This window comes from Pyrgilauda ruficollis, unplaced genomic scaffold, assembly GCF_017590135.1.
Source record: "Pyrgilauda ruficollis isolate IOZ18807 unplaced genomic scaffold, ASM1759013v1 scaffold9, whole genome shotgun sequence".
In the NCBI taxonomy this organism is placed as follows: Eukaryota; Metazoa; Chordata; class Aves; order Passeriformes; family Passeridae; genus Pyrgilauda; species Pyrgilauda ruficollis.
The window spans coordinates 4,068,921-4,095,798 of NW_024531043.1; the positions used below are offsets into that span (position 1 = coordinate 4,068,921).

General features: G+C 63.0%; 4 protein-coding genes across 8 annotated transcripts; 2 read left to right on the top strand and 2 right to left on the bottom strand.

Moving 5' to 3' along the window:
- Positions 1 to 866: 866 nt before the first annotated feature.
- On the bottom strand, positions 867 to 6,948 carry SLC8B1 (solute carrier family 8 member B1). 3 transcript variants are annotated; one of them, XM_041488575.1, is made up of 15 exons: positions 5,910 to 6,948; positions 5,296 to 5,448; positions 5,146 to 5,198; positions 4,992 to 5,049; positions 4,655 to 4,760; positions 4,396 to 4,563; positions 4,212 to 4,319; positions 4,073 to 4,129; positions 3,766 to 3,896; positions 3,459 to 3,600; positions 2,976 to 3,097; positions 2,631 to 2,784; positions 2,464 to 2,544; positions 1,897 to 1,961; positions 867 to 1,813 (listed from the first exon to the last, which is right to left on the bottom strand). In XM_041488575.1, exons 1-15 carry the CDS (start codon positions 6,042 to 6,044, stop codon positions 1,616 to 1,618), a joined length of 1,731 nt encoding a protein of 576 aa, XP_041344509.1. In that variant the 5' UTR covers positions 6,045 to 6,948; the 3' UTR covers positions 867 to 1,615. The 3 variants fall into 3 exon arrangements, 2 of the variants coding, with proteins under 2 accessions (XP_041344509.1, XP_041344508.1); XR_005956927.1 differs by having other exon boundaries at positions 1,734 to 1,813; positions 1,897 to 2,784; XM_041488574.1 differs by having other exon boundaries at positions 1,673 to 2,784.
- Positions 6,949 to 7,108: 160 nt separating this feature from the next.
- On the top strand, positions 7,109 to 12,123 carry PLBD2 (phospholipase B domain containing 2). 2 transcript variants are annotated; one of them, XM_041488576.1, is made up of 13 exons: positions 7,109 to 7,279; positions 7,689 to 7,926; positions 8,073 to 8,166; positions 8,248 to 8,406; positions 8,811 to 8,911; positions 9,338 to 9,552; positions 9,621 to 9,715; positions 9,784 to 9,944; positions 10,513 to 10,608; positions 10,915 to 10,986; positions 11,086 to 11,238; positions 11,345 to 11,507; positions 11,604 to 12,123. In XM_041488576.1, exons 2-13 carry the CDS (start codon positions 7,712 to 7,714, stop codon positions 11,769 to 11,771), a joined length of 1,692 nt encoding a protein of 563 aa, XP_041344510.1. In that variant the 5' UTR covers positions 7,109 to 7,279; positions 7,689 to 7,711; the 3' UTR covers positions 11,772 to 12,123. The 2 variants fall into 2 exon arrangements, with proteins under 2 accessions (XP_041344510.1, XP_041344511.1); XM_041488577.1 differs by lacking the exon at positions 7,689 to 7,926 and having other exon boundaries at positions 7,129 to 7,279.
- A 676-nt stretch (positions 12,124 to 12,799) lies between these two features.
- On the top strand, positions 12,800 to 17,202 carry SDSL (serine dehydratase like). Its single transcript, XM_041488731.1, has 9 exons — positions 12,800 to 13,769; positions 14,538 to 14,583; positions 14,803 to 14,986; positions 15,090 to 15,129; positions 15,216 to 15,355; positions 15,596 to 15,684; positions 15,778 to 16,005; positions 16,087 to 16,211; positions 16,552 to 17,202. The coding sequence occupies exons 1-9, from the start codon at positions 13,250 to 13,252 to the stop codon at positions 16,743 to 16,745; spliced, it is 1,566 nt and encodes a 521-aa protein (XP_041344665.1). The 5' UTR covers positions 12,800 to 13,249; the 3' UTR covers positions 16,746 to 17,202.
- A 3,733-nt stretch (positions 17,203 to 20,935) lies between these two features.
- LHX5 (LIM homeobox 5) lies at positions 20,936 to 26,291 on the bottom strand. Of its 2 annotated transcripts, none has more exons than XM_041488832.1 (5): positions 26,119 to 26,291; positions 24,961 to 25,184; positions 23,496 to 23,773; positions 22,246 to 22,411; positions 20,936 to 21,303 (listed from the first exon to the last, which is right to left on the bottom strand). In XM_041488832.1, the coding sequence occupies exons 1-5, from the start codon at positions 26,289 to 26,291 to the stop codon at positions 20,936 to 20,938; spliced, it is 1,209 nt and encodes a 402-aa protein (XP_041344766.1). The 2 variants fall into 2 exon arrangements, with proteins under 2 accessions (XP_041344766.1, XP_041344765.1); XM_041488831.1 differs by having other exon boundaries at positions 23,496 to 23,754; positions 24,936 to 25,184; positions 26,119 to 26,288.
- Between the last annotated feature and the right edge of the window lie 587 nt (positions 26,292 to 26,878).

Sequence of the window (26,878 nt, forward strand, 5' to 3'; positions counted from 1 at the left end):
ATTTCCAATGTTTGAAGAGGAGCCTGCCTGCCCTCCTCTCGTGGCAAATGCTTGTGTTGGGAATACTTTGTGTGCATGCCCCACCGAGCTGCTCCACATCCCTGTTCCAGGACATTACAAAGCCTGCCTTCCCTATTGCCTCCCCTGCCAGCTTTTTCCCTAAACATTAAGATAACTCTTTAAAAGTCAGGTTTTTTAAGGCTGCCCCAGTGCAGTGTTGAGGCCAGAAGGGGTGTTTGACCCTGCACCTCTGTCCTGGGACGCGAGCCAGGGTTTGGGTTGCTGTAGCCCTGCCTGTGGCAGGAAGTGGGCGTTGTGACCCGGATCGTTCCGGCGGCTGCCGGAGCCAGATCGGGGCAGAACCAATGGCTGTGAGCACAGGGAGTGTTCTTTTTTGTGAAAGCTGCTGGTATCTGTTAGAAAAAGGAGAAATGCTCCAGGCCCAGGAGGAAAGGAGGAGGAGGAACCAGGTCTGACAGTTGTGGTGTTTGCTCAACACCCCCCTCTCCCGTGGGGCAGGGATGAGGGTGTCCCTCTGTTCCAGCCCGTGTCCCGTGGATCCTCCAGCTGGGAGCAGAACCACAGCCCACCCCTCCATTCTCCTGGCACTGTGGGCCCTGCAGGAGTCCCTGTCCCCAGGGACTGAGCTGTGCTGACCCCGTTCCCAGTGTGACAGCACGTGACTGCTCTTGGGACATCAGCTACTGGAAAGCACTTCCCCACTCCCTCGGAAAAACCACTCTGGGTGTCCCAGGGTCCTCAGCCCTGGCTGTTCCCTCTGCCCCAGAGGCTGTGTGCTGAGTAAGGGCTGAGTCAGACCAGCACAGAGCAGGAGGAATGGCCTTTGCAGCAGGCAAAAGTCAAGGTTGGGTTTGTGTTGTTTGTTTTTTTTTTTTATTGCAATTTTTTACAGTGCTTAAATCTAGTCCTGCCAGAGGTCAACACTGTGTGTGGAAACCTCCAAGTCCTTTCCTACAGCTCTGCCCAGCCCAGGAGGAGGAGAAAAGTAGGATCTGAAACTCAGGTTGAAAAACATTACTAAAAAAAGCAGGGGAAAAACCAGCCTCCCTTGGTTTGGTGTTTGTTTTTCCCTCAGGCTTTGCTTGCACTAAACCCAATGCGTCCCTGGAGCACTGTGTCCCCTGAACCCTGTCTGGCTGTGCCCTGTCTGCTGTTCCAGCCCACGGTGCCAACAGGACAGTCCTTCCCAAGGACACATGTATGCCTGGGCTGTGGCAGTGCCACCCTGTGCAGCACAACTGCCCCAGCTCTGTCCCAGAGCATGGCATGGAGCTGAGGAGGGGCAGGTGAGCTGAGGATGCTGTGCCCTTCCCTGCAGTGCCCCTGAGCTGGAGCTTCCCCATCCCCTGGTCCTGCCCCTGCCCCCCCGACCCAGCTGAGGTTTGATGCTGCTCCTGCCCAGAGTTCCCTAAATTACACGGATTAAAGAGAGCGAGGAGAGGATGTGGGCACTGACAGCTCCTTCCCCAAAGGACAGCAGGGCCCGAGGGCTGCGCTGGCACCTCCAGCAGCACGGTGAGGTCGAGCTGTCCTTGTCCCCTGGCAGGGACAGGGGAGGCAGAGCGAGCTCCAGGGCTGGAGCTCCTGGGGCCGTTCAGGGGGCGGAGAAATGAATGACCCTGAACTCGGTGAGCAGGGCCACGCACAGGAACAGCAGGTAGTAGGCGATGAGGCAGACGCCATAGGCCTGTCCCAGCTGGAAGCACTGTGCCGGCACCGTCACCAAGGAGAACACCAGGCTCAGCCCCAGCGCCCCGGCCAGCACCCACACCAGGGGGCTGTCAGGTTCCAGCTGTGGGGACAGGAGGGTGATGTGGGGTGACAACGTCTCCTGCTGCCAGCCTGGCTTGTGTAACTGTGTCACCGTGGCCTTACCTTCACTAGCGGCTGGCTGCTGGTCATCTGCAGCAGGCAGCCCAGCCCCACGCCGACCAGGATGTCTGCAGCACGTTCAGGATGGACACACAGCACAGGAGAGCTCCAGGGGACAACAGCACGGAGAACATCCCTCTGCCCCCCATCCTCCTCCTTCCTGCATGGCTGAGGCATTCTCTTTCTGCTGAATGCTACCCTGAGCACTCGAGGAGAGGCTTCACCCAAAACCACCCGAGCGAGGCACAGCTCCCTCCCCTCCTACCCTTTGGCAAATCCCAAATCTGCCACGCTCCAGCCCAGCTAATCTCCTGCCCAGCTGAGGCTGGGGCAGCTGTGGGGACAGGGGGTGCTGCTGGCTGTGTTCCTGTCCCTCCCAAATCCCTCACTGTCCCTTTGCACTGCGGGAACACTGTGGGCTTTGCCAGCATTGGAGCGACTCTGGGATGGATCCCAGCTCCTCTCCAGGGATCCCACAGCACAAGGGGCTCTCCCTGGGCTGTAGCCAGGGGAACTCGGGCAGCTCCTGCCCCACGTGCCAGCACCCTGGCCCTGGCATGCACAGGATACTGAAGATGATGCCCCCGAAGCAGGCGGAGAAGGCCATGCGGGGATAGCCCTGCCGGGCCATGGTGAGGTCAGAGAAGGTGTCTGTGGAGGGGCAAAAGGAGACCTTGGGCATGGCAGGGGGACACCAGGGTGTGCCAGGGGGGCACTGGGAGCAGCAGAGCGCTCACCCCCGATGCTGTTGCCCCAGGCCAGCAGTGTAAGGCCCAGCACGGTGTTGCTGAGCTGGAAGATGATGCCCAGGGTGCGCAGGATGTTCACCAGCTCCGTGGCCGCGGCGTTGATCCACATGGCACTGGCCAAAAACCCAAGGAAGGCAAACACCTGGCAGCAAGAGGAGCAAGCTGATCCCTGTGTGCAGCCCACAGGACCCTGCACACCTCCTGACATCCCTCCTGGGACATTGGGAACTGGGAGAGAGCTCCAGCTTCCTGCTCTGGCCCAGGACCCCCAGCCCAGTCTGGAGCAGGCTGTGCTGGTCCCTGGTGGGTGTTCAGGGCTGGGGGACACCTTACACAGTGATACTTGGGTGGCTCCTCATTGCTTGTGGTGATGAAGATGATGAGGGCCAGGGCAGAGGCAACCAGTGTGACCAGTGCCCAGACTGGGAAGATGCCCTGGATCTGGTACAGCCCATCTGCACATGGTGGGGAGAGGAGGGACAGAGAGGCTGGGACAGGATCTCACCAGGCTTGAGGTGGAGGTAAAGCCTTGTCAGCTAAAGCCACCTCTACCCTGTGCCCCCACAGAGCTGCTCCTCTCCGTGCCTCAGTTTCCCCAAGCAGGCCAGGCCCGCTCCGTTTCCTCCTCAGGACCTGGATGCTGGGGGCCAAGCCCCCCAGCCTTGTGAGGGTGTATCCAGCTGCAAACACAGCTTGGCTCTTCCCTGCCCATCCCTCCTCCCCTGGGAAGCCAGCTCTGCTGGGTGCTTGCAGTCCCCAGGGCTCCCCTCTCAGTCCTGTCCCCTTCTGCAAGCTGGGACTGCCCCAGGCTCTTACAGGTGCCTGATTTCAGCGTGAGGACGCAGAGCAGGGGGCTGGTGAGGATGTGCAGGCAGTTGAGGGGTCTCTTCCAGTTCAGGTCATCCTTGTCGGGGTCCACAACAGGAACGGTGAGCAGCAGCAGCAGCTCCACGGGCACCTGGCACGGGGACACCCATCTGGGACACCCTGCGAGGTGCCCCATGACCTGCCCCTGTCCCACCCTCCCCACTGCAAAGCCCCGGGGGGACAGAGCCCCAAGGGCCAGCAGGGATGGGGATGCTCCTTGGGAGGCTCCTCCTGGCTCGTGTTGCCCCCTACTCACCTTGAGGGCCTTGAAGAGCCGCCAGTACCAGGGCTTCCTCCTCCACTTGCGGTAGTCCAGGGGGCTGAGGGCCGAGGTGAGGATGCGCAGGGAGGTGTCCCGGGAGGGCAGCAGGGGCCGGTACTCCTCCCCTGAGAGGGGCCACGGGGACTGAGCGGGCTGGGGGCCCCTGTGTGTCCCCAGGGAGCTCCCCTGCCCCATGGGCTGTCACCCCATGGGCTCAGTCACACCTGCAGCAGCCTTGGGGGGCTCTGGGACCCCCGAGGATGGAGCAGAGCCAGCCCTGAGCCCACAGGGAACAACTTACCATAGTCCCCACTGTTTGTGCCCGAGGGCTCCGGCTCTTCCACATCTGTCGGCATCTCTGTGGGGAAGAGGAGTGGGCAGGGGCACTGGAAGGGCACCCCAGCACACCGGGGGTCCCATCCCAGCTGGGCAGCCCTTACCTGGCTCCCAGGCTCCGGGAGGGGCCAGCCCGTCCCCGCGCTGCCGCCGGTGGATCCAGGTGCAGAGCACCACGGTGAGCACGTAGAACACGTAGAGCCCCAGGTAACCTGGGATGGGGGAGTGATGGGGGGGTCACGGCACCCCTGGGCTGCCCCCACCATGCCCAGCTCCCACAGCACTCACCCAGAGCCTCTCCCAGCCTGATCCTGCCCAAGTAGAGGACCACGAAGGTGAGGAAGACGGCCACCATGTAGAAGATGACATCCCTGAGGAAGGGCCTGGAGGCGGCCGTGAAGGGCTTGACCAGGGCGATGCCCCCGGCCACCACCGTGGTCACAAACACCCCGGCACCTGCCAGCACAGGGGGACTGTCTCGGGACATGGGAACATCCACAGCCCCAAATTATCACCCTGTGAGGACACGGCACGGGGGTGCCCTTACCAAAGATGGCCCCGATGGCCAGCCCCGCTGTCCGGGGGTCAGAGAAAGCCACCACAGCACTGAAGACATCAGGGGCCCCGTTTCCAAAGGCCAGGAAGGTGACACCATGGAGAGGGGACGTCAAGGAAAAGACCTGGTGTCCTCCTCCCCGTGGGGACATGGGTGCTGTGCACTCCTGTCCAGTGGCAGCACGTGACCACTCGTCCCACTGCAACCTCCCAATGGGTTTCCCCTGGCATCATGCCGAGGGGACACAAAGTGACCCTGTCATGGCCACCTCCCCTGCCCTGTCCCCACATCCCTCCTGCCTGAGGCCCCTGTGATTTGGCAAGGATACTGCCACATTGTGGGACAGCTTCAGGTTGGTGGAGATGGCTGATAAATTGGGGCAGAAGCTGGAAGGGCAGAAAAGGAGACACAGAGAGGTGATGGGGCTGCTTGTGGCTCCTGGTCACTCTGGGGACAGCCCTCTCCTCTGCAGGGCCACTCACAATTTCTCTGCTGTCACACCGAGGATGATGAACAGGTACAGGAGCCAGAGAGCCTGTGGGGTCAGGGGTGGCACAGAGAGGGGTCACTGGGGTCCCCACCACACAGCCCCCCAGCAGAGCATCCCCAGCACTGCCCTTTCCCGTCCTTACATAGAGGGTGACAGCCAGGGGCAGCAGCCGGGGCGGGAAGACACAGAAGACACCATCGAGGTAGTTGAGGAAGCCCCCGTCCAGCCGGCAGTCGGGGTTGCTCCGGATGAAGTGGCACCACTCGGAGCTGTTGTGCTCCCGAACCTCCCAGCACTGCGGAGGGAGGGGAGGGTGCGTGGCCGGGCCCCGAGCACCCACCGCCCTCCCCGAGGCTGCCACGGCCACCCTGAGGGGACACTGCCACCCACCGCCCCCCGGGCGCTGCCATGGGGCTGCTATGGCAGGTCACTGTCAGCCCTGCCTCAGTTTCCCCACCTGTGCTACACGTGCGTGGGTCGAGGGCTGTGCCAAGGCCAACAGAGGTGGAAATCCTTGTCCCCACCCCATCCCTGTCCCCACACAGCCCACACCCAGCCCGGGCCATGGGAAGGCGCCGGCCTGGCAGGCAGAGAGGTTTTCGGAGGAGAAAACCAGCAGCGGAGGAAATCCGGGTGAGATCCCTGCTGCGATGGCGGGGACATGGAAGCAGGGACGGGACGGGACCCCACCACCCCGGCAGCACCCAAATCCCTCCCCGCGTCCCTCCCACATCCCAGCGCAGCCCCCAGACTTACATCCAGGCCCGGTGCGTGGCTCAGCGCATCCCCGGCGGGAGGCAGCGTGTGCCCCCCGTCCAGCAGCAGCGGGGTCCCGGCCGGCAGTGCCCCGGCCAGGCTGAGCACCCCGGCCAGCCATGCCCCCTGCCCCATGGCGCCCTGTCCTGGCGGGGACAGCCCCGGGGGACACCTACCACGGGCAGCGCTCCCCGGGGGCACGGAGTGGGGGCTGCCCCCGGAGCGCCATCCCGCGCTCCCCGGGCGGGGTTAAAAATTAGTAATAAAATTGGAAATTATAATGAATGCTAAAAATAACAAAACGGATAAAAAGCAGAGCCTCCCGCGGGCAGGCTGCGCCACGGCCCCGCCGGGGGGGGCTCAGCCCGGGGCCACCCCGAGCGGAGGGAGGGGAAACGGCACCCACAGCCCACGGAGAAGGAGCGGGGGACCCGGGGACACCCGCAGGGCAGGGAGGGGACAGGGAGGGGACGGGACCCCGGGGGGTGGGGATGCCGGGCGGGGATGGATGGATGGCAGGAAGGAAGGATGGAGGGATGGGGGTACCGGGAAGCCCAGCCGCGGCGCGGCCCCACCGTGTCGGCGCGGCCCCGCTGCCGAGCGCGGGCAGCCGATCCCTGCCGGCCCCCCCGCCTTAAAGGGGCCGCCACCCTCCGCCCTTAAAGCGACAGCGGCGCTTTCCCACGCGCTGGCCGCCCGGAGGGGACAGACGGGGCCCGCTGCTCCGTGCCGTCCCTCTGAGGCGGGGACAGCCGGCCTGCGGGCTGCGCCCCGCACAGCCCCACACGGCTGAGCCTCTGCGAACGGGCGGGCCCGGCGCAGCGCAGCGCGGCCGGGATGGTGTCCCGTGTGGGACAGCCTCGGCCCCGCGGGGCACAGACCCCCGGCCGGCGGTGCCACACCCGCGGAGGGGCCGGGGCTCCTCTCCGCACACCCCAGCTCCAGCACACCCCTGCCTCAGCCGCGCCCCGTGCAAGCGCCGTGCCTGTTTGTGGGGTGCAGGTTGGCCCTCACGGCCGGAGCCCCAACACCCTCATGGGATTCAAAGAACCCATGGAATTCAAAGAACCCACGGGATTCAAAGGTCCATTTCCCACCCTGGTTCCGTTTCCTCCCCCAGGCTGCGTTCTGCCCTTCCCCCCGGAGAGAGGTGCAGGGAATTGCGCAAGGCCGGGGCTGCCGCGGTTCTGGGGCCCGAGGGAGGCAGCAGCACCCCGAGTGTTCGCCCTGCCCGGAGCACGGGGACACGCCGCGGCCGGGCTGTGACAGCTCACACGAGGGGCCCACGCGTGTCCCCCGAAGGCGGGGAGGAGGAACCTGCGCACGTCTCCTGAGGGCGTGGGGCCGGGAGAGGCGCGATGGCAGCGTGGGTATGGCCGTGGGGCCGGGAGAGGCGCGATGGCAGCGTGGGTATGGCCGTGGGGCCGTGGGGCCTTGGGGGGACAGGGGCGTTGTGGGGGGGCCTCAGGGGTCCCCACGCTTCGGAGCGGCGGGGGCGTGACCATGCCAGAAGCCCAGCCCCAGGCCCCGCCCCTTGTGGAGTGTACACGGGGCGCCGCTCTGGGGGCGTGGCCCATGCAACGCCCCGCCCCAAACATGGTCATCCCGCCGATGCGCGGCAGCTCTGATTGAGGCGTGGCCATACTGACGCCCCGCCCCCAACCCAGCCCTGCCCCAGTAATACAACGGAGCATGGCTGGGAGTGGTCACCATGAAGCCCCGCCCCGGCCCCGCCCATTCACTCGCGCCGGCGCTGATAGGGGCGTGGTCCCTCCCTAGCCCCGCCCCTGGGTGTCCCCGCCATGGCGGCCCCGCGGGTGCTGCTGGTGGCTTCGCTGCTGTCCCCGCTGCTGTCCCCGCTCCTCTCCGCCGTCCCGGCCGGCGCAGCCCCGTCCCCGGTGCCCCGCAATGTCTCCGTGCTGCTGGAGCCCGGCTCCGAGCGGCTGCGCGTCCTCCCCGGCCGCCACCCCGCCGCCGTCGCCTGGGCCAGCCTCGATGACCGCATCCCGCACGTCGGGTATGGGCCGGGCCGGGCCGGACGGGACAGGACGGGCCGGGGCCGCTCGGAGCCGAGCGGGGGTGGGGTGGCCGCGGGGCAGCCGTGGCCGGTGGGGTGCCCCGTCCCAGCCGTGTCCGTGACCCACCGTGCCCGTGTCCCCACAGCTGGGCCTTCCTGGAGGTGGCCACCAACGCCTCGTACAATGACAGCCTGCAGGCCTACGCTGCCGGGCTCGCCGAGGCTGCCGTCACCGAGCAGGTAAGGGGGACCCCTCCAGGAATGCGTGTCCTGGTGGCTCCCGGGCTGTGCCCCGGCGGTGACAGCTGGCCTGTCCCCCAGCTGATGTACATGCACTGGATGAACACCATGGTGGGCTACTGCGGCCCCTTCAAGTACGAGAGCGAGTACTGCCAGAAGCTGCGCAGCTACCTGGAGGCCAACCTGGCCTGGATGGAGGAGCAGATGGAGAAGGGGCAGGACACCGAGTACTGGCACCAGGTGAGGATGGGGAACCCCCACCAGGGGAACCCCCTGGGTCCTCCTGGGCCTTTAGCCCAGAGGACAGTACGGGGCAGTGAGCTGTCCTGGCCCAGCTCCAGGTGGGATGACAGGGATGTGGTCATCCTCCTTCCTGGGGTGAGTAGAGGTGACTCGTGACTTTGTCCTCGCCAGAGCCTTGCATGCTGCAGTTGGGGTGCACAGGAGGTGGCTTTATCACTCTCGGCCATGGGTGCTGAGTCATGACCTTGCTGACAGTGACACTTCCCCCCGTGCCTCTGCAGCAGCACTGAGACCCAACTGATCTGCTCTGTCCCCTGGGGGAATGAGGGAGCCTGTCCCCCAAATCCTGTCAGCCTGCCTCCTCACAGGAGCCGGGTGCCAGCTCTGTCCCCTGTCCCCAGGTGCGCCTGGCCCTGCTGCAGCTGAAGGGGCTGGAGGACAGCTACAACGGGCGCCTGGACTTCCCCAGGGGCAGGATCTCCCTGGCACCCTTTGGCTTCCTGTAAGCTCCTTCTCAGAGGTGGGGGAGAGTGGGGGAGGGTTGTCCCAGGGTTTGGAGTGCTGTGGGGACAATTCCTGCACTCCTGCATTCCTGCATGTCCAGGAGCAGCCAGTTCTACTCCCAGTCTACTTTGTTCACCTTTTCTGGGCATTTGTCTTCTGCTGCTGTGGCAGGTCGGAGCCAAGGCAGGTTGTCCTCTTCCCCACCCCGTGTGCTGGGTGGTGCGTTCCCCCCACAGCCCTGCCTCAGTTTCCCCACTGCTGTGCTCCCCCTTTCCTCCCTGCTCATGCTACCAGGGTGCTGCCAGCATGAGTGCCTGCCCTGGGGTGTGGTGGAGATGGACAGATGGACAGAGAGCTCTGAGCCAGCTCAGCTCCAGGCCTGGGGCATCCCTCACCTGACATCTTATGCCTTGCTTCCCCCCAGGCTGCTGCAGTTGGGAGGTGACCTGGAGGACCTGGAGTCTGCCCTGAACCGCTCCTCCCCGCAGCGTGTGCTGGGCTCGGGCTCCTGCTCGGCTCTGGTGAAGCTGCTGCCGGGCCAGCGGGACCTGCTGGTGGCCCACGACACCTGGAGCTCCTACCAGGCCATGCTGCGCGTCATCAAGAAGTACACGCTGCCCTTCCGCGCCTCGGCCGGCGGTGCGTGCGCTGGGCTGGGGGGGCTGCGCCTCACACCCCCCTCCTGATGCTCTGCATCCCCCCTCCAGGCAAGTCCCAGATCCCTGGGAGCGTCCAGGTGTTCTCCTCCTACCCCGGCACCATCTTCTCCATGGATGACTTCTACATCCTCAGCAGCGGGTTGGTGAGTGGCTCTGCTCCTCAGGCACCCCCCCAGCCCTGCTGCCCTCCCCATCGCTCCCTGCCCTGCAGGTCACGCTGGAAACCACCATTGGCAACAACAACCCGGCCCTGTGGAAGTACCTGGAGCCCCGGGGCAGCGTCCTGGAGTGGCTGAGGAACATCGTGGCCAACAGGCTGGCCCGCAGTGGGTCCGAGTGGGCCGCGCTCTTCCGACGCTTCAACAGCGGCACGTGAGTGGGGTGGGGTGGGATGGGCCTGGGAATTGGTCCTGGAGGGGCGGTGGTACCTTGTGAAGGCTGATCTAGAACAGGGGCTAGACAGGGTTAAAGAATAAAGTGGGGATTTATTAAAAGGCCTCAATGGATCCACCTTGGGCAGCACAAGAGCCCAGCCAGGGCTACACCCAAGATGAACCAAAATGGTCACAAAATGCACGACTGGTCACGGGGTCTCTCACTTGGATCAGTTCTGGTCCATTTGCATCTTGGAGTTAATTGTCCAGTTACAGTTTTAGGTTATGCAGTCCCATCCTTCTTGTTTTTCTCTCTTCAGTCCGTGTTGTTTATGCTCTTGGTCCTGAGATTTGGATCATTTGTCCTTGGTCCCAAGATAGAGAAGGAATTGTTTTGTCTCCCCAATCTGTGAATAGAGCTCACATCCCTTAATATGAACCTTAGAACTACACACTAAAGCAGCACAGAATCTGAAAAATATAAAAGCTAAAACCTAAGGCATCAGTGGGATTGGATGAGGGTGCCCAGGCTGCCAGAGGGATGCATTCCTTGCTCTCCATGCCAGGTACAACAACCAGTGGATGGTGGTGGACTACAATGCCTTCACACCGGGCAGAGCGAGCCCTGCACCGGGCGTGCTGACAGTGCTGGAGCAGATCCCGTGAGTGGCTCCATTCCTCCCTGAGCCTCTGCTGTCTCCTGTCCCATCCCTGTGGGTTTGGGAAGGTCCTGAGGATGATGCCTTCCCAGCCTCATGGGTGGTCACTGGGCAGTGGGGCCTGTCTGTGGCTGAAGGCTCTGGGGGTGCTGGTGCTGAAGTGATGGGTGCCCAGCACCTCTGGCTGGTGTGGGAACCCCACAGTGGGGACCCCCAGTGTGTGTTCCCCCCAGCCCAGCATGTGTGTCCCCTATTACCCCTGTGACTTTCCCCCCTCTGCTCTGACCAGTGCTCTTCCTCCCAGCACAGGGGCCTGGTGGTGGTGGCTGATCAGACAAAGCTGCTGTACCAGCAGGGCTACTGGGCCAGCTACAACGTGCCGTGAGTGCCATCCCTCCCTGTGGCCCACCCTGGACAGAGGGGCAGCAGTGCCCACCTTGCACGCCCTTGGTGCCAGCTTGCTGGGTTCCCCCACCCCAGGTACTTCGAGGAGATCTTCAACACCAGTGGGAACCTGGAGCTGGTGAGGAAATATGGCGACTGGTTCACCTATGACAAGAACCCTCGTGCCCAGATCTTCCGCCGGAACCAGACGCTGGTCCACGACCTGGACTCCATGATCCGCCTGATGCGGTGTGTGCTGGGCACCCCCAAACCCGGCTGTTCCCCCAAGGAATTTTCTGTGATCTGTGGGCTTTTTCTGTGTCTTCACCGTGGCTCTGTCCCCTCCCTTCTGCAGGTCCAACAACTACCTGCAGGACCCCCTGTCGCGGTGCAGGGGCTGTGACCCCCCCCAGAACGCCGAGAACGCCATCTCCGCCCGCTCCGACCTCAACCCTTCCAACGGCTCCTACCCCTTCCCCGCCCTGCGCCAGCGCTGCCACGGCGGCATCGACATGAAGGTGTGCCCGCCAGGCAGCCCTGCGGGGGCTCCTCCGGGGGCTGTGCAGCCCGTGCCCCGTGCTGACTCGCTGCCCTGTCTGTGTCCCCACGTGCAGGTCACCTCCTCGGGCATGGTGCCCACCTTCGGGCTGGTGGCAGTCAGCGGCCCCGCCTGGGATGACGTGCCACCCTTCCGCTGGAGCGCGTCCCCCTGCAGCTCCCTGCTCCACATGGGCCACCCCGACCTCTGGACCTTCCCCCCAGTCAAGGTCCACTGGGACTGAGCAGGCTCTGGTCCCGTCCATCAGTCCGTCCGTGGGCGTCTGTCCTGTGGGGGATCCCTCTGTGGGGGCAGCTGGGTGTGGGGGCTCAGCTCTGTAAAAGCTCTCAGCTCTGTGTACGGGGTCCCCCCCTGTTCTTTCTGCCTCTCAGGGTCCTGGCTGTGCTGCACAAGCCCAGCGTGTCCCCTCCCTGCCATGGGGCTCTCCAGGCTCTTCCCTGGGTGCTGAAGCCTGGTTTGGGGGGGCTCTTCCCAGAAAAGGGGCATCCTGGGAGGCTGGGGCTCGCCCTCAGCGCAGGCAGGAGGGCAGTGAGCTGGTTTGGCTGTGGTAAATAATAAAGTGCTCTGTGCTGGTGGCTGTGCTTTGCCCTCTGCTGAGGTTCTCTGGTGGCTTTGTTAGGGGTGGGCTCACGCAGGGGTCTTGTCCCTCTCCCCATTAACAGGGAGATCTGCTTCTCTGCTGGGTGTGTGCCCAGTGAGGCCGGGGCTTCTGGGGTGCAGGCTGTGGAATGGGGGAGCCCCACTGCTCACCCCCCAGAAGTGGGAGACCATCCCCATGCCTTTTGTCTTCCTTTCCTCTGGCACCTGTGTGCCCCGTCCCTAAAACCCGCCGTGCAAAATCCTCTTAGGCAGCCCCCTTGATCCGCTCTGGCTCGTTAGGAATAACGAGGTCATTACTGGGGGATTAATGAGCTGCGGCTCGGCAGAGCTTTGAAGGTGCCAGGTTCCCACCGGGGCTGGGGCCCCGGGGCCTGCAGCGGGGTGGGAGGGAGCAGCTCTGGGCTGTTGGGGTGCTGGCACCCCAAAATCAGGGATGGGTGCTCTGGGGAAGGTAGGGTGTCCGTACCCTGCTGTGCTGGGACAGATTGCAGGGAAGCCTGTGTCCCCTCGTGTCCCCATGGTGTGTGGGCTACTGTGAAAGGGGGGGGGGGGGGGGTGGGGGGGGGGGGGGGGGGGGGGGGCTGCTTTTGGGGTCCCTGTGCCTCAGTTTCCCCAGACAGATCGCCATCACTGGGTGAGGGAGCAGCAAGGAGGAAAAGGGCACGCTGGAAATGCCACAGTGTTGCTGATTCCCTTTTTTGTTTCCTTAAACATGGAAAAGCAAACAAAAAGCTGTTAAATACCATCCCAGCTGCTGCCACAGTGTCAGCCAGGGACGCTGGCCGAGGGAAGTGACCAGGTGACAGCCTGGCATGCCTTCCTCATGGCAGGGATGGAGCCAAAGGGGAGCAGAAGAGGCACAGGGAGGGGGGTATGGGGTGGAAAGGGACCCTAGAGCACCCCAGGGCTGAGCTGAAATGTACCCTCCCAAGGGGAGCCCCAGCTTCACCCCTGTGAGCTGGGACAGGCTTCTTCCACACCTTTCCAGCTCCTGCTGCTGTCCCACCCTCATGGAAGTGCCTGCAGTCTCTGCCTACTGTGAGGTGGGGGCGTCACTCAAGGGGCTGGAGCTGTGTCCCCCCCGATGCCCCCATTCAAGAAATGCTCCTCATTGCCCTCCTTTCCAGGCCCCGTGTCCCAAAAGCAGCAGAGTGGCCCTGCAGAGGGGCAGTGCTGTGCTCAGGGGTGGTGTGGGAAGGAAGCAGGGATGTTTTGTTGGCACCAAAGACCAGCTCCATGAGGAGCAGGGCAATCCCAGAGCTCTCCCCTGCTTGCTGCCTGCCAGCAGTGCTGCTCAGGGGGGTTTGCAGCCCAGTTTGGGGCAGGACACTGAAATCCTGTATTCTGCTTTCACTGCTGTGTGTCTGGCACTGGGGCAGAGCTGGCACAGTGTGGGGTTCCCAGTGCTCCCTGTTTGGCCTGTGTTGGTCCCAGTGCAGTGTCCCCCCCCTCCAGGACTCCTTGTGCCCTTTGCTTCCAGGCTGCTCCAGCTTGGCCAGAGCAACAGAGGAACCTCCTGAGGCTGCGGGGCTGCGAGCCAGGGCTGGCCCTTCCTCCAGATCCCTCCTTCCTCCTCCTCCTCCCTGCCTGCTGTGGTCAGCACCAGCCCCTCAGAGCAAAGGTAGGACTTTTACCCTGGGGTGTCACCAGGGCTGGGTGACAAGGAGGGGTCCCAGAGGAAGGGAGGGGACTCTGCCTGCTTTGCCTGGGGGCTGCTGGACCTTGGGTCTGGGTCAGCCTCTGCCTGGGTCACTTGGGACAGCCCCTCCCTAAGGAATCTTTGTCTGTGAGGTGCCTGGCATGGCCAGCTGGAGCAGAGGGATTCATCCCAGGGGTCTCCTCCAGCTGGAGGTGGGAACCTGGGAGAGGATTGTAGGGCTGCCATGGGGTGGGGACCTGGCAGGGTGAGCAGAGGGGTGTGATGGCTCTTTTGGAGGCAATGAGAAGTGTCTTGGCTGGGGGTTGGGGTGTGCAATCTGCCCTGGCTACACCAGGGGTTCAGCACCAAAATCCTAAAATCTTCTGGTACATGTTTTTGTCCGGACCAGATAATACCCACTGCAAACCCTTGAGGGCCCCAAAATTATTTATGAGCTGCCTTTCCTCTTCCCCCATCTCCTGGGAGCCCACATCCCGTCTCCCGGGCATGTGAGAGCTGCCGGGACCTGCCTGGCGGTGCCACACGTGTTTGTCCCCGCGGGTCACCGGCAGGGAGCCCGGCTGCCCTGGGCAGCAGCGCAGCCTCCAAACGCGCCCGGGCTGAGCAAACAGCCAGCAGCCGGGGCAATGTCCGACCCCTGCCCCTTGCCCGGCTGCGGGACCGAGCACCGCGACCTGGGGACCGCGGCACGGCCCCTCGGACGTCACCTGTCCCTCTGCTGTCGCGCAGGCTCGGCGGTGGGTGAGGACAAGCAGAGACATCCCGCGGACACCAGGTAATCCCAGCCCGGGGACAGGACAGGCTAGGAACACCGGGGCTGGGGGGACCACGGGGATGGAGGAGGGGGTGGCACAAGCCTGGGACCTTCCAGGGAGAGCATCCTAGAGATGGGAGGGGACACTGGGGACAGCCCTGTCAGCCCGGAGTGGGCATAGGGGCTGCGGGGAGACCCGTGGGGAGCAGCTGGTGACTGCACCGCCTCTCCCTGGCACAGCATCCGCGGTCAGGCCATGGCAGCCCAGCCACTCGGGGGCCAGAAGCCCTTCCACGTCGTTTCACCCGTCCTGGAGAGCCTGTCCCTCTCCAAGGCCGTGGGCACCAAGGTCTTCATGAAGCTGGAGAACGTCCAGCCCTCGGGATCCTTCAAGATCCGGGGCATCGGGCACCTGTGCCAGGATGTGAGTGTGGGCACGGTGTGTGCGGGGGGCTGCTCCTGCCCTCACGGGGGGCACAGTGGGGGCACACAGCCGTCCCCTCCCCTCTTTCTCTGCTGCCTTTCAGGCTGCCAAGAAGGGCTGCCGCCGCTTCGTCTGCTCCTCAGGTAACTCCACCCCGAGCTGGGGGGATGCTCCTGAGGAATCTGGGGTGTGCAGGGGGCCGAGCCCTGCTGAGCCCTCCCTCTCCCAGGAGGGAACGCGGGTCTGGCAGCAGCGTACGCAGCCCGGGAGCTGGCCCTGCCCATCACCGTGGTGGTCCCCAGCAGCAGCGGCCCCACCCCCGTGCGCAAACTGCAGCAACTGGGGGCGACTGTCGAGGTCTACGGCAAGGTACCCCCAAAAGTGGGGTCTGGGGGGTCCAGAGAGGGCTGAGCCTGACCTCAGCTGCTCATTGGTGCTTGGCAAACCCCATCCCGAAATGTCCCCCTCCTGCACCCCCTGCATCACTGCAGGCTCCCCCCGGGAGCCCTCACCCGTTCTGGTGTCCCCCAGCCCCGCGGGGACAAGGGACCCATCCCGGGGTTGTGAGGGCTCTGTGGAGCCCTGCTGAGCCCTCCTTGCCCCACCCAGGTGTGGGATGATGCCAACAGCAGAGCCCAGGAGCTGGCTAAGACAGAGGGCTGGGTCATCATCCCCCCCTTCGACCACCCCTTGGTGTGGTGAGTGCTGCCAGGGCTCAGCTCCCGGCCCCGCTCCCCGTCCCCAGAACCCAGGGCAGCCCCCGGCTGCATCCTCCTGCCCTCCCCCTGCAGGGAGGGTCACGCCAGCCTGGTCCGGGAGCTGAAGGACTCTCTGGAGGACAAACCAGGCGCCATCGTGGTGGCGGTGGGTGGCGGGGGGCTGCTGGCCGGTGTCGTGGCCGGCCTGCAGCAGGTGGGCTGGCAGGATGTCCCCATCATCGCCGCCGAGACGCTGGGAGCTCACAGCTTCCACGAGGCGCTCAAAGCCGGCCGGCTCGTCACCCTGCCCGACATCACCAGGTGAGCAGCCAGGAGTGCAGCGAGCTGGCAGGGCCCGCTGCGGTGTCCTCGCCTTGACCGCTTTGTCCCCTGCTGTCCCAGCGTGGCCACGTGCCTGGGAGCCAAGACAGTGGCGGCGCGGGCGCTGGAGTGTGCCCAGGAGTGCCAGGTGCTCTCGCAGGTGGTGCAGGACGCCGAGGCCGTGCGGGCTGTGCAGCAGTTCCTGGGTGAGCGGGGTGCAAGGGACAATGCCGGACCCTGGGGACACTGGGGTCGGGGTGACAGGGACACCACCAGACCCTGGGACTGCTGGGGTCGGGGTGACAGGGACACTACTATACCCTGGGGTCAGGGTGACAGGGACACTGCCGGACGCTGGGGCTGCTGGGGTCAGGGTGACAGGGACACTACTGGACCCTGGGGACACTGGGGTCGGGGTGACAGGGACTCTGCTGGACCCTGGGGTCAGGGTGACAGGGACACCGCCGGACCCTGGGGGCACTGGGGTCGGGGTGCCGGGCCAGCTGTCACTCGGTGTCACCGCAAAGTCCCCGCTCGGTCCCGCAGATGACGAGCGGCTGCTGGTGGAGCCGGCGTGCGGAGCCCCCCTGGCCGTGCTCTACTCGGGGCGGCTGCGGCGGCTGCAGAGCGAGGGGCGGCTGCCGAGCCCGCTGCGCCCCGTGCTGCTCGTGGTGTGCGGCGGCAGCAACATCCACACGGCCCAGCTGCGGGCCCTGCAGAGCCAGCTGGGGCTGGAGTGACACCCGCGCCGGGCAGGGCATGTGGCAGAGCCCGCCTGGCACGCTCTGCTTGCTTTCATTCCCAAAGAACCGAAATAAAGCCTGGGGACGCGGGCCGGGCTCCTCACGCAGCCTTTTTCAGCAGGCAGTGTCCATGCAGGGAGGGGGAAACTGAGGCACGGGGGTCGCACTGCAGGCACAAGGTGCTGAGGGTGGGACTGGGCCCGCACATCCCGCTTTTCCCCTGGGACATGCCGGGTATTCTGCTCTGCCCCCTCTCCTCACTCCCCCTGCTCCTCCCCAGGCTGTTCGGGCTGCAGCTCCCCTCCTCAATTAGCAAACGCTCCCTTTCTGACTAATTACTTTGCTACTGTCTTTATGCATTATTATTGTAATGATTATTAATTATTACAATCCTCTCCCGTTCCTGCACATTGGCTGTGGCCAGACGAGAACAGCACTCTTGTTTCGGTGATTTATCCACGGGGATTTATCCACGGGGATCCCCGGCCGGGTTTAACACCTGCAGGCTCCGAGGAGCTCTAACATGTGGAGGGGATATACCCCATCCTAGACCCCTCTTTTTCCCCCTCATCCCACTCTTTCTCCCTTTCCCCCCAGCTTTCCTACTCTCCCATATTTCCACTCTGTAGCGCTGTGTTTGCTTTTGGCCCTTTCCTGTGGCGCCTCCTGGGGTTTTTTTTGTGTCCTCCCAACATTTCTCCCCTCTCCTTCCTCGCATTCCGGGTGATGCGGGGTTTTGCTCCTGCTGGTGCCCCCCAGCCCCACCCGGTTCCCCTGCTGAGCCTGTGCCCTGTGGTGCTGGGCAGGGAGAGAAGCCTTTTGCTGCCCCAACCCCTCTCATCCTCCTCCCTTTTGGAGCAGCCAGCCCCAGGAGCAGCTCACCCACATCCCCCCACGAGCCCTTTCCCCTGACCTGGCTGCCAACCCCCCAGAAGCCCCTCCCTGCCCTCAGCCCCCTGCCCTGCACCTCCCACCGGTCAGGCCACCTTCCCAGGTGCTTCGTGGAGACCAAACCCCCATAAATCAGAGCTCTGCCACTCCATCGTGAGCAATATCTTATGTAAAAAGGTGTTTCCAGGGAGCACCGAAGGCTGGAGAATCCTATTACGAGGCACACTATTAATTATAAGGAGTCAGCCCAACCTACTCCAGCTATTTTTTATCCCAGGTCCAAAACCTGATTACTTCCCACCTTCTGCAGACCTTCCCCTTCCGAAAAAAAAAAAAAAAAAAAAAAAAGCAAGAAGGTCAGGAAAAGAAAAGAAAAACAAAACCGAATAGCATTGGTTTTTGCCCAACAGCTTTTAAAAAGGAATTTATTCCCGTGATTCTGCTTGGCGGGGCGGTCAGGGCAGTCAGGAGCTCACCATGATGATTCCTCAGCACAGAAGGGTCAGTGCTGGGGGTGGCGGGGGCCTGGCTGTGGGGTTTGGGGTGGCAGGGGCCTGGCTGTGGGGTTTGGGGTGACCCAGCAGGGAGCTTTTCCCCTCCTTGCCTTCGGGAGGGGGCACTGGGCCTTTGGGTGCCAGCTGGGGGCCGTGGATGTGCCTGGCAGGGATGTGAGGTGAGGGGTGGCTGGGACACCCCTAAGGGGTGGCAGGGCCCAGCTGGTGCCCTGCGGTCACTCTGCAGCTGGAGACAGGCAGCAATCCTGAGAGCTGCTGCCTTTCTGGCACCTCTGGGGTGATGGGGACCCCGGTTTGGCTCCTGCACCCAGTGGAGCTGCAGAGCTCCTCTGTGCCAGGGGATTTTCCCTTGGGATCTGCCCTGCTTTGATGGCTGCTCCTGCTGAGTCCCATCCTCCTGCCAGCCTCCAGCCTGGGAGCTGGCAGCTTGGAGCATCATCCCAAATCCCTCCTGCAGCCTCTTCTGTCCAGGTCTCACAGATGGAGTGTCCCAGCAGCCTAAAACAGCCTCAGCTCTGTGCCTTGAATTTTGAATTAATAATAATAAAAATAGCAATAATAGTTTCAGTATTCACCCAGTGACTGACCACTTTATACTCCTCAAAATGATGCTGTGGGTGGGTTATTTACCAGCACATCACCCTGTCCTTATGAAAATTCCCAATTTCCTGCTAACGCAGACAACCTGGGAGTGCTGGAGCTCAGGGGAGCAGCCAGCTGTGCTCCTGCCTCAGTTTCCCCATTTGGGAAAAGGGGAGAAGGTGTTTTTCTTGGGGGGTAGAGGGAAGCCCAGAGTCTGTGCTGGTCCCAGCTCCTGGCTGAGGGCTGGCTCGGTGCTCAGTGTGGCTCGTTGGCCACCCCGTTATTAATGCCAGTAATGGTAAAGGAAGGATAAATTCCACCACTTGGCTGAGCAGAGAAAATATGCAGAGATGTGGCTGGCTTTCCATAAATCATCGGTGCTCCGTGCTACAACCGAGCCAGGACTTAAAATTCAGGTCAGGAGAGAGGGACTCTCGTAAGCCAGCAAGGGAAGGTAATTTATTCTGTTTATATCGTTTTACTGCAAGACAAGGAGCGGGGGGGTGGGGGGGGGGGTGAAAAACTCTGCCATGATTTTGCATTTTAAATATTAGTTCAGAGCTGCAGGCTGCCTGGGACTTTTTATTTTTGTATGTCAAGGGATAGAAAGCAGGAGAGAAGGGCAGTGAGCTGGGGTGCTGGGGAGGAGACCCCCCTTCCTCCTGGCACCAGTATGCCCAGGGAAAATGGGGCAAATGCTGCTGCTGGCACTGCTGAACCCCCACTTGGGGTGTCCCCCCGAGGCTGCTCTGCCAGCAGGGCTGCAGGTGTCCCTGGGCTGCTCCGGGAGGGTCTTGGGTGCCCCCAGGAGAAAGGAATTGTGCATTGTGCTGTCTGCCTTGGGGGAAAGGGCAGAGCTGGGTAACGTGCCCCTTCCCAGAGCCAGGGAGCTCTGGGGCTGGGGGAGCTGGGGTAGGGCTGGGGATGCAGCGGCATCCCCCTGTGCAGGTGAGCTGGGCAGCGGCGGGAGCTGCTCCCCCAGAGCCCACGCAGGGCTGGGGGACGGTGGGGGAGCCCGGCCAGCATTTCTCACGGGCTTGTGTTAAAACAAATAAAAATAAAATAAAATGAAAGGGACCAGGTGACCGAACAGTAGGTAACTAAAAGGTTTTTTATTCACATTGAACAACAAGAGCCATTCACACTAACAGCCTCCGCAAGAGGCAGCGGGGACAGGAAACCCACGACGCTTTCAGAAAACAACTTTTTTTCTTTCCTTTTCCATTCTCCTTCCTTTTATTCCCCCCCTCTCTCTATGCTCTCACCCCCCTCCCCGGTGCCATCCCCTCCCTGCCTTCAAAATAGAAAAATTCGGAGCCTCCGATGACTAAAGTACAATAAATAATCAGTAAACACAAAAACATACTTTATTTGTTTCTCCTTTATACAAAATAAAGAAACTAGAAGCAAAAACTATAATACATCCTTAAATTGGCGGAGCCTCTGGGAATCGTTGGGGTGGGACTCGGCGTCGAGGCTCGGGTGAAATTTCTGCTGCTGTGGTTGGCTCGGTTTAGTTCTGGGGCTTATTGTTTGTTTGGGGTTTTATTTTGTTGTCGTTGTGGGGTTTTTTTCCTGTTTCTGCCTCTTTCTGGTGTCTGTTCCACCACGTGGGAGCCCAGTCTCAGCCAGTCACTGGGGCAGCCCCGGGCCTGGCCCGCTCAGCCCCCTCCTCCCCACCGCCAAAATCCGGCTCCAAACCCACCTTCTCCTCGGGGGTGCGACGGGAACAATAAAAATGAGGGCAGGGAGGGGCCACGGGGGGGTTATTCCTGCCATTCCCCGTTCCCCCCCTTCCTGTGGTAGGGGGTAATTAAAAAGGACGCTAATTAGCAGGGGAGCCCTGCCGCAGCCCGTCCCCGGTGCCGCCGGGGCGGTGGGAGCCGTGTCCAGGCGAGTTCAGCTTTGGTCCGAGAGGCGCTGGTCCCGACGCCGGCGGGGTCTGCAGGGCTGGGCACCTTTCCTTGCCCCCCCAAAAGTGTCGGGGGGAAGGTGCCGGGAGGGGGGAGGTAGCGGGGTGGCCCCAAGGTCCCCAAGGGGGGTGCGGGGATGGGGAGGACGGGCGGATGCCGGGATGCGCTTTGGCATCTGCGGCGGGGCTTTACCGGCCCCTGTGGGCGAGGAGGGGGACACGCGTGGGCTGGGGGGACCAGGGGGGGTTTCCCCCTGCACACACGCACACGCGTGCCCAGGCCGGGCCTACCACACCGCCGCCTCGCTGAGCTCCGGGTTGGGGTGCGACAGAGCCCCGCTGTAGCCGCTATTGCTGGACATGGAGAAGGGCGGGCTGGGCCCCCCGCTGAAGACCTCCCCCGGGATGGGGTGCAGCGAGCCCGTCATCCCCGGCTCGGGGCTCGGGGTGTCGGGGTGCGAGATCATATCCGTGTACCTTTGGTTTTCTGAGGAGTGGTGTCCGCTTAGGGGGGGCTCCAAGGGTCCCAGGGGTGTGGAGCCGGGTCCTGAGTTCTGAAGGTAGCTGGAGTCGGCCGGGGACTGGGCTTGGGAGGGCGGCCCGTGGGGGAAAAAGTCATAGTTGCCTCCCGGCCCGTAGTAGTCACCTTGGTAATCTGTGGGGAGGGGGGAAAATGCATGGATTGGTCTCCTGGGGCTAAAAACCTCCCGAAATCCCGCTGTGCCCCAAACCAGCCCGGTGCTGTCCCCTCCAAAACGCTCTGCTGGCTCCCAAAGTGGGACCCAAAGGGCGGGTGGGACTTAAATCCAACCTGAGAGGAATTAACCCGTCCTAAGAGCTGCAGTGCCCATCACCCTGTCTTTGCCCAGCCTGGAGTGAGGGAGGGCAGCGAATCCGGGCTGGGAGAGGCGAGAGGGCCGGGAAAATGGGCTCAGTTTAGTGCTTAATTAATGGGGAAAAAACCCCACCACGTGCATATGTTTATATATATGTATATAAAAAGGGAATGGGGGAAACGCAGATATAAAAAGAATAGACAAAAAATAAATATGAAAGGGGAAAAATGTATATAGTGGGAAAATATGTACATGGGGAAAATTATATATAATAGGAAAAAATGCATTAAATATATATATATAATGTGAAATTCATATGTGTGTTTAAGCAGCTTGGAAGGGATCTAGAAACTAACCGCAGGGCAACAAGGGGTGCCTGGAAAGCCCCTGGTGAGACGGGAGGCTTTGCAAATGCAGCTTTTGGGGGGCTCTGCGGGGAGCTGGGGGACAGGGGAGGCGTGGGCCGCCCGTCGGGGCAGCGGGGCCGGCCCGCACTGACCTTCCATATGCTGCGGGCCCGGGAGGTAACTGGAACAAATGCGGCCTGAAAGGGGGACAAAAGCCCCGCAGCTGGGGCTTTGTTCGCGGGAGAGGGGCCCCGCAATGCCGGGGGGGCCGTGGGGGTGCGTGGAGCCGGCTGTGCGTGTGCGCGGCTGCGGGCACGCGTGTGCGCACGGGAGGGGAAAGCCGCGGAGAACGGCGCGGGAGGAACAAAGGACAAGAGGGGCCACAGGGCAGGGACCCCGCGGGCCGGCCCTCACCTCCGTAGTACGTGTAGGGCGTGGAGCCGAGCATCTCGGACTCGTCGAGGCGGCCGCCGAGGGGCCGCATCCTGCGGGGGCTGCGGAAGAACGCGTGCCGACGGGCGCCCAGCGCGCTCAGCTGCTTCATCCGCCGCTCCTTCGACCGACGGTTCTGGAACCACACCTGTGGCCGGGCTGGTGTCAGTGCCCACCGCGGATGGGCGACCCCTCTGGGTCAGCGACATCCCATCCCAAAATCTGCGCGGGGAAATCTTGCACCCACTGGGAGTTTCCAATACGTGGGATATTTTTTTTTTTTTTTTTTTTACCAACACCGACTCCCCTTCCTACTGCTGCTGCCTCAAAAAGTACATGGAGGCACAGCACCCCACAAATAACCAGGTTATTTAAAACCCTGCCCCTCCTTTCCCCAGCTGCACACCCTCAGCCTCTCTGTCCCTGCAGCTGGAAAATGCAGGAGGGGGAAATTTCCCCTATGGATAGGGGAAAGAAGGGAGGAAACGTGGGAAGGAAAAAGGGGATAGGACTCGATCATGGCAGGAGCAGGCAGAAGCGGGGAGCAGGGGGATGAGCACCTGCGGCAGCAGGCAAGGATTCAGAACAGCCGGCGGTGGGGATGGGAATAAAAGGGAAAGGGGAGATGTGGCCGCCCCTCCACGGGCATTGCTTCTTCCGAACCGCACGCCCCAGCAGCCTAGTGGGACGTCTGGATTATTGTGGGACTCCCCCAGGGATGGGGCAGCTCAGGGGTACGAGCGCAGCGCTCTCCTGCGGGACTCGTGCTCCCCTCTGCCGGGAGACGGGAATCGCAGCTCCGCTACCGGCAAAGCCGGAGAGTCCTCCCCTATTAATGCCTCTATTAAAGCCCATTAATCCCTACATTTCCTCAGGGATTTTCTTCACGGGGGCAGCGTGGTGAGGAAGTGCCGGCTGCCTGCAGAGCGCGATGGATGCTCCTCGCTTCCACAAGGCTGGAGCATCCATCTCCCGGCGCGCCGGGGATCCTGCTCGGCCCCGCGCAAAACCTCGTGTTTTGGGATTGGTTTTCATCCCTTCCCACGGCTGGGGGATCCCCGCTCGCCCACGAGAGCGTGGGGTGGCTGCAGGGCTGGGCCTGAGGTGGCGCTGCCAGGGGACAAATTGGGTTTGCCCGTTCCCACTGTCACAGCCGGGGACCGTCCGGGCTCCCAGCGGGACTGGGACCCCCTGTCCGCCCCCCCGGGCTGGGCTGGGCTGGGCTGTCCTACCTGGATGACTCTCATGTTGAGGCCGGTCTCCTGGGCCAGCTGCTCCCGGATGTGGCGGGTGGGTTTGGGGGTGGCGGCGAAGGCAGCTTTGAGGGTCTCCAGCTGCTTGGCTTTAATGGTGGTGCGGGGCCCCCGCCGCTTGGTGCCCGAGTTCTGCTCCTCGTTCTCGTTGTTGGTGGTCTCCTTGTCCGAGGAGGTCGAGTTGTCCGTTTCCTTGGTGTCGTCCTGCATGGGGTCCTGGAGATCCGGGGACAAACTCCTGTCTGTACATGAGGACACTGTAAAGGAGACCCAGAGAGGAAAGGGGGGGTGGATGACTTCGGGGAGACATTGACCCCCCTCTCCTCTGTCCTCCCCGGCCCGCCTGCTTTCCCGGAGAGGGGTTGGGGGGTGCTGGAGAGCAGCAGGGGGTGCAGACGGCCTCTGCCCCCCTGGTTCCCCTAAAGCATCGCCCCCCAACACCGCGCGGAGCTCCGGGCACCGCTCCAGCCCTGTGCACGGTGCCGTGCCGGCGGGGGGAGCCGGGGAGGGGGTGACCCCAGCCCCGCCGCTGCCCCCCACGCTCCCCCTCTACTCCCCGCGCCGGGAAGCGGGATGCGCCACCGGGAAAAATGCCACCGGTCCCTGTCGGGTTTTGGGGAGTCCCCCGGTCGCTGCCTCGAGCCTGGCTCACCCCCCCGCCCCCAGGCACCGTGTTCCCCCCGGGGACCCTGCAGCCAGCACCCCCCCAAGGCCAAGCTCTACTCGCCTCGCTCACAGCAGCGGCCCCACTGACTGGCGTGGCAGGATCCGGCCCCGGGTGCTGGACGGAGAGAGAGCCCGCGGAAGGGGGTGAGCAGGGGCGCCCGGCATGGCTGGGACAGCAGGAGGGGGCCTGGCCCTGCTCTCCTGACGCAGAGACAGCTTCCAAGGAAGTCAAATGGGAGCTTTGCCTCTGGGTGAAAGGAGGCGAAGGATCAGGCCCACGGCGCGGGGGGAGCGGGCACACTCGCAGGGGGGGCTCTGGGGAGTGAGGGGCTCCCGGGGCAGCCCTTGGGGGGATCGTGGCTCCCCCCGCCCCGCAGCCCCGCTGCCGGAGGGGCCGTGCGCGGGGCAGGAGCCGGGCTGGAGCGGGGAGCTCATCCCACGCGTGTCCGCGTCCCGCGGGGGGTGTCACGGAGGCTTCCACCCGGTTCCGAGCCTTTCACCCGCACCACTCCCTCCCCCGACGGATCAGCTGGCTGCGGAGAGCAGCTCCTCATCCCGCGAATCCAAACCTCCTGCCCGGCCGGGAGGAGCCTCCACCGGGAGCTACCGGCAGCTCGCGGCTGCCCCTCCTGCCGGTGCCGGTGCCGCTGGCAGGGATTACCGGGGCGTCGGGCCGGCCGAGGGGTGCAGCCCCTCACCCCACAAATCCAAACCTCCTGCCCGGCCGGGAGGAACCGACGGCGGGAACGGAGCGGTGGGCGGGAAGAGCCGCTCGTACCTGAGTTGAGGCTTCCTTCCTTCAAACTGGGAGAGTTCAAATAATCCTCTTTGCAAACAAATTTGTTTTCGTCGATGATATAGAGTTCCTCGCCCGTGGAGAGCTGCTTGTTGCAGACCATGCAGGTGAAACAGTTCAGGTGAAAGACTTTATTCCGGGCTTTGCGGACGAGGTCGCTGGGAGAGATCCCTTGGGAGCAGCCGGCGCATTTGGTACCAAACCTCCTGGGAAGGGGAGAAAGGAAGAGCTGGAGCCCCGGCCACGATGGGCTGCGGCGGGGCTGTGTGTGCGCTGCACCGAGCCCCCCTCCCCAAACCCCCCGCGGGAGCCCCGGTTCTCCAGCACGTCCCGATGGAGGATTTGGGGGAACGGGCGAGCCGCACCTTTGGGGCGAGGATGAGGAGAACCTTCATCCCCGCGCAGCCCTGGTGCCGGGCTGCGGGCACGGAGCGAGTTTGGGGTGTCCTCGCCCGGCTTTGGCCCCAGAAGGGACGCGCGGGAGGGGAGAGCGGCCGGGGGTCCCCTCGCTTTCCGCGGGGCAGGATTTCGTTTCGGCCGCTGCCCCCCGGGAGGGGCACGCGGGGCTCCGGCCTGAAAATCCCCGAAAATGGGGCTGATCACGCCAGAGAGACGGGAAAAGGGAGCGGCGGGTGCGGGGATCAGAAGAAGGGGCTGCGGAGGAGGGAGCTGCGCTCCCCAAAGCGTCCCATGGCCCCCAGCCCCGCGCCCGCTGCCCAGCCCGTCCCGCTCTCCCGACGGGGAAATTTTTCAGGTCGGGAAGAGTGCTTTGTACATCTCCGGTTTTCCTTTCCTTCCCAGAGCGGGTCTGGGTTTAGGTGTGTTTTTGGTTTTTTTTTTTGGTTTTTTTTTTTTTCCACAGGAGATTTTTTTAGGGGCTGGCGGGGGAGGGTCGTGGGGAGATGGGGAGGGGGGCACAGCCTCGCCGCCCCCGCCTCGGGCTGCAGCGGCGGCCGCAGGGTCCCCCCGGGGCTCCCCCGGGCCGGGGGCTGCTCCCCACGGAGCCGCGGGGCAGGGGCTGTGCGGCAGGAAGGCACCGGGGGGGACCCCCCGAGCTCCCCAAAACTCCGGGGGACACGCCAGGGAGGCCGGGCGAGATGAGGAGCTCCGCTCCCCGCTGGGGTGGGGGTGAGGGCTCACCTGAAAAAGTCATTTTTGCAGTAGAGTTTGCCTTCCCTGGAGAAGCATTTCTCGGTCAGGTTGCACTTGCACTCGCAGCACTGGACGCATTTGATGTGCCATGCCCTGTCCAAGACGTTCAGTAGGAACCGGTCCAAAATCGGCCTCTCGCAGCCCGCACAATGCACCATCATAACCTCCGCCGGGGGATGGAGACGCTCAAAAGGAGAAGCCAGCCCCGCGCCACAACCCCCCCCCAAAACAAACAAACAAACAAAAATAAACAAAAAAACCCAGGGAAAAATAATGGAAAAATAAAATAAAATAATAAAAAAAAAAGCCAGGGAAAAAAAAAAATCAAATCAAATGAAATTAAATGAAAAGAAATCAAATAAATTAAAACGGAATAAAATAAAGGAGAATAAAAATAAAAATAAAAATAAAAACCCCGAAATAAAATAAACCCGAACGAAATAAAATAAAAATCAACAAAATATAGAAGAAGGAATAACAAAAAATTCAGGGGAGGGCAGCGGGGCGGCTGTCAAGTTCTTCCCCCTCTTCTCTCCGGAGCCTCGACGACGGCAGGGAAAAAACGATGCCCCCCCCAAGAATAATCCGAACCACCCCCGAGAAATAACAACAACAACAATACTGAACACCCCCCGAAATCGCGCTGCGGTGCCTGCGGAGCGGCCCGGGAGCCGCCGGAGCGGCGGCCGCGCTGCTGGCGGGCTCTGCGGCAGCGGGCGCGGCGGGAGGGGTGCATGAACCCCCCCCT

Coding starts and splice junctions, on each gene's coding strand:
- SLC8B1 (XM_041488574.1), bottom strand. CDS start 6,044: ATGGGGCAGGGGGCATGGCTGGCCGGGGTGCTCAGCCTGGCCGGGGCA. Junction 5,199..5,295: donor CCCTGGCTGTCACCCTCTAT/GTAAGGACGGGA, acceptor CTGACCCCACAG/GCTCTCTGGCTCCTGTACCT. Junction 4,130..4,211: donor TCCCGGAGCCTGGGAGCCAG/GTAAGGGCTGCC, acceptor TCTTCCCCACAG/AGATGCCGACAGATGTGGAA.
- PLBD2 (XM_041488576.1), top strand. CDS start 7,712: ATGGCGGCCCCGCGGGTGCTGCTGGTGGCTTCGCTGCTGTCCCCGCTG. Junction 9,716..9,783: donor ACATCCTCAGCAGCGGGTTG/GTGAGTGGCTCT, acceptor CCTGCCCTGCAG/GTCACGCTGGAAACCACCAT. Junction 11,239..11,344: donor TCCATGATCCGCCTGATGCG/GTGTGTGCTGGG, acceptor TCCCTTCTGCAG/GTCCAACAACTACCTGCAGG.
- SDSL (XM_041488731.1), top strand. CDS start 13,250: ATGCTCCTCATTGCCCTCCTTTCCAGGCCCCGTGTCCCAAAAGCAGCA. Junction 13,770..14,537: donor ACCAGCCCCTCAGAGCAAAG/GTAGGACTTTTA, acceptor GCTGTCGCGCAG/GCTCGGCGGTGGGTGAGGAC. Junction 15,130..15,215: donor CCGCTTCGTCTGCTCCTCAG/GTAACTCCACCC, acceptor TCCCTCTCCCAG/GAGGGAACGCGGGTCTGGCA.
- LHX5 (XM_041488831.1), bottom strand. CDS start 26,288: ATGGTGCATTGTGCGGGCTGCGAGAGGCCGATTTTGGACCGGTTCCTA. Junction 22,412..23,495: donor TCAACATGAGAGTCATCCAG/GTAGGACAGCCC, acceptor GCCCGGCCACAG/GTGTGGTTCCAGAACCGTCG. Junction 21,304..22,245: donor GCCCTACACGTACTACGGAG/GTGAGGGCCGGC, acceptor CCCTCCCCACAG/ATTACCAAGGTGACTACTAC.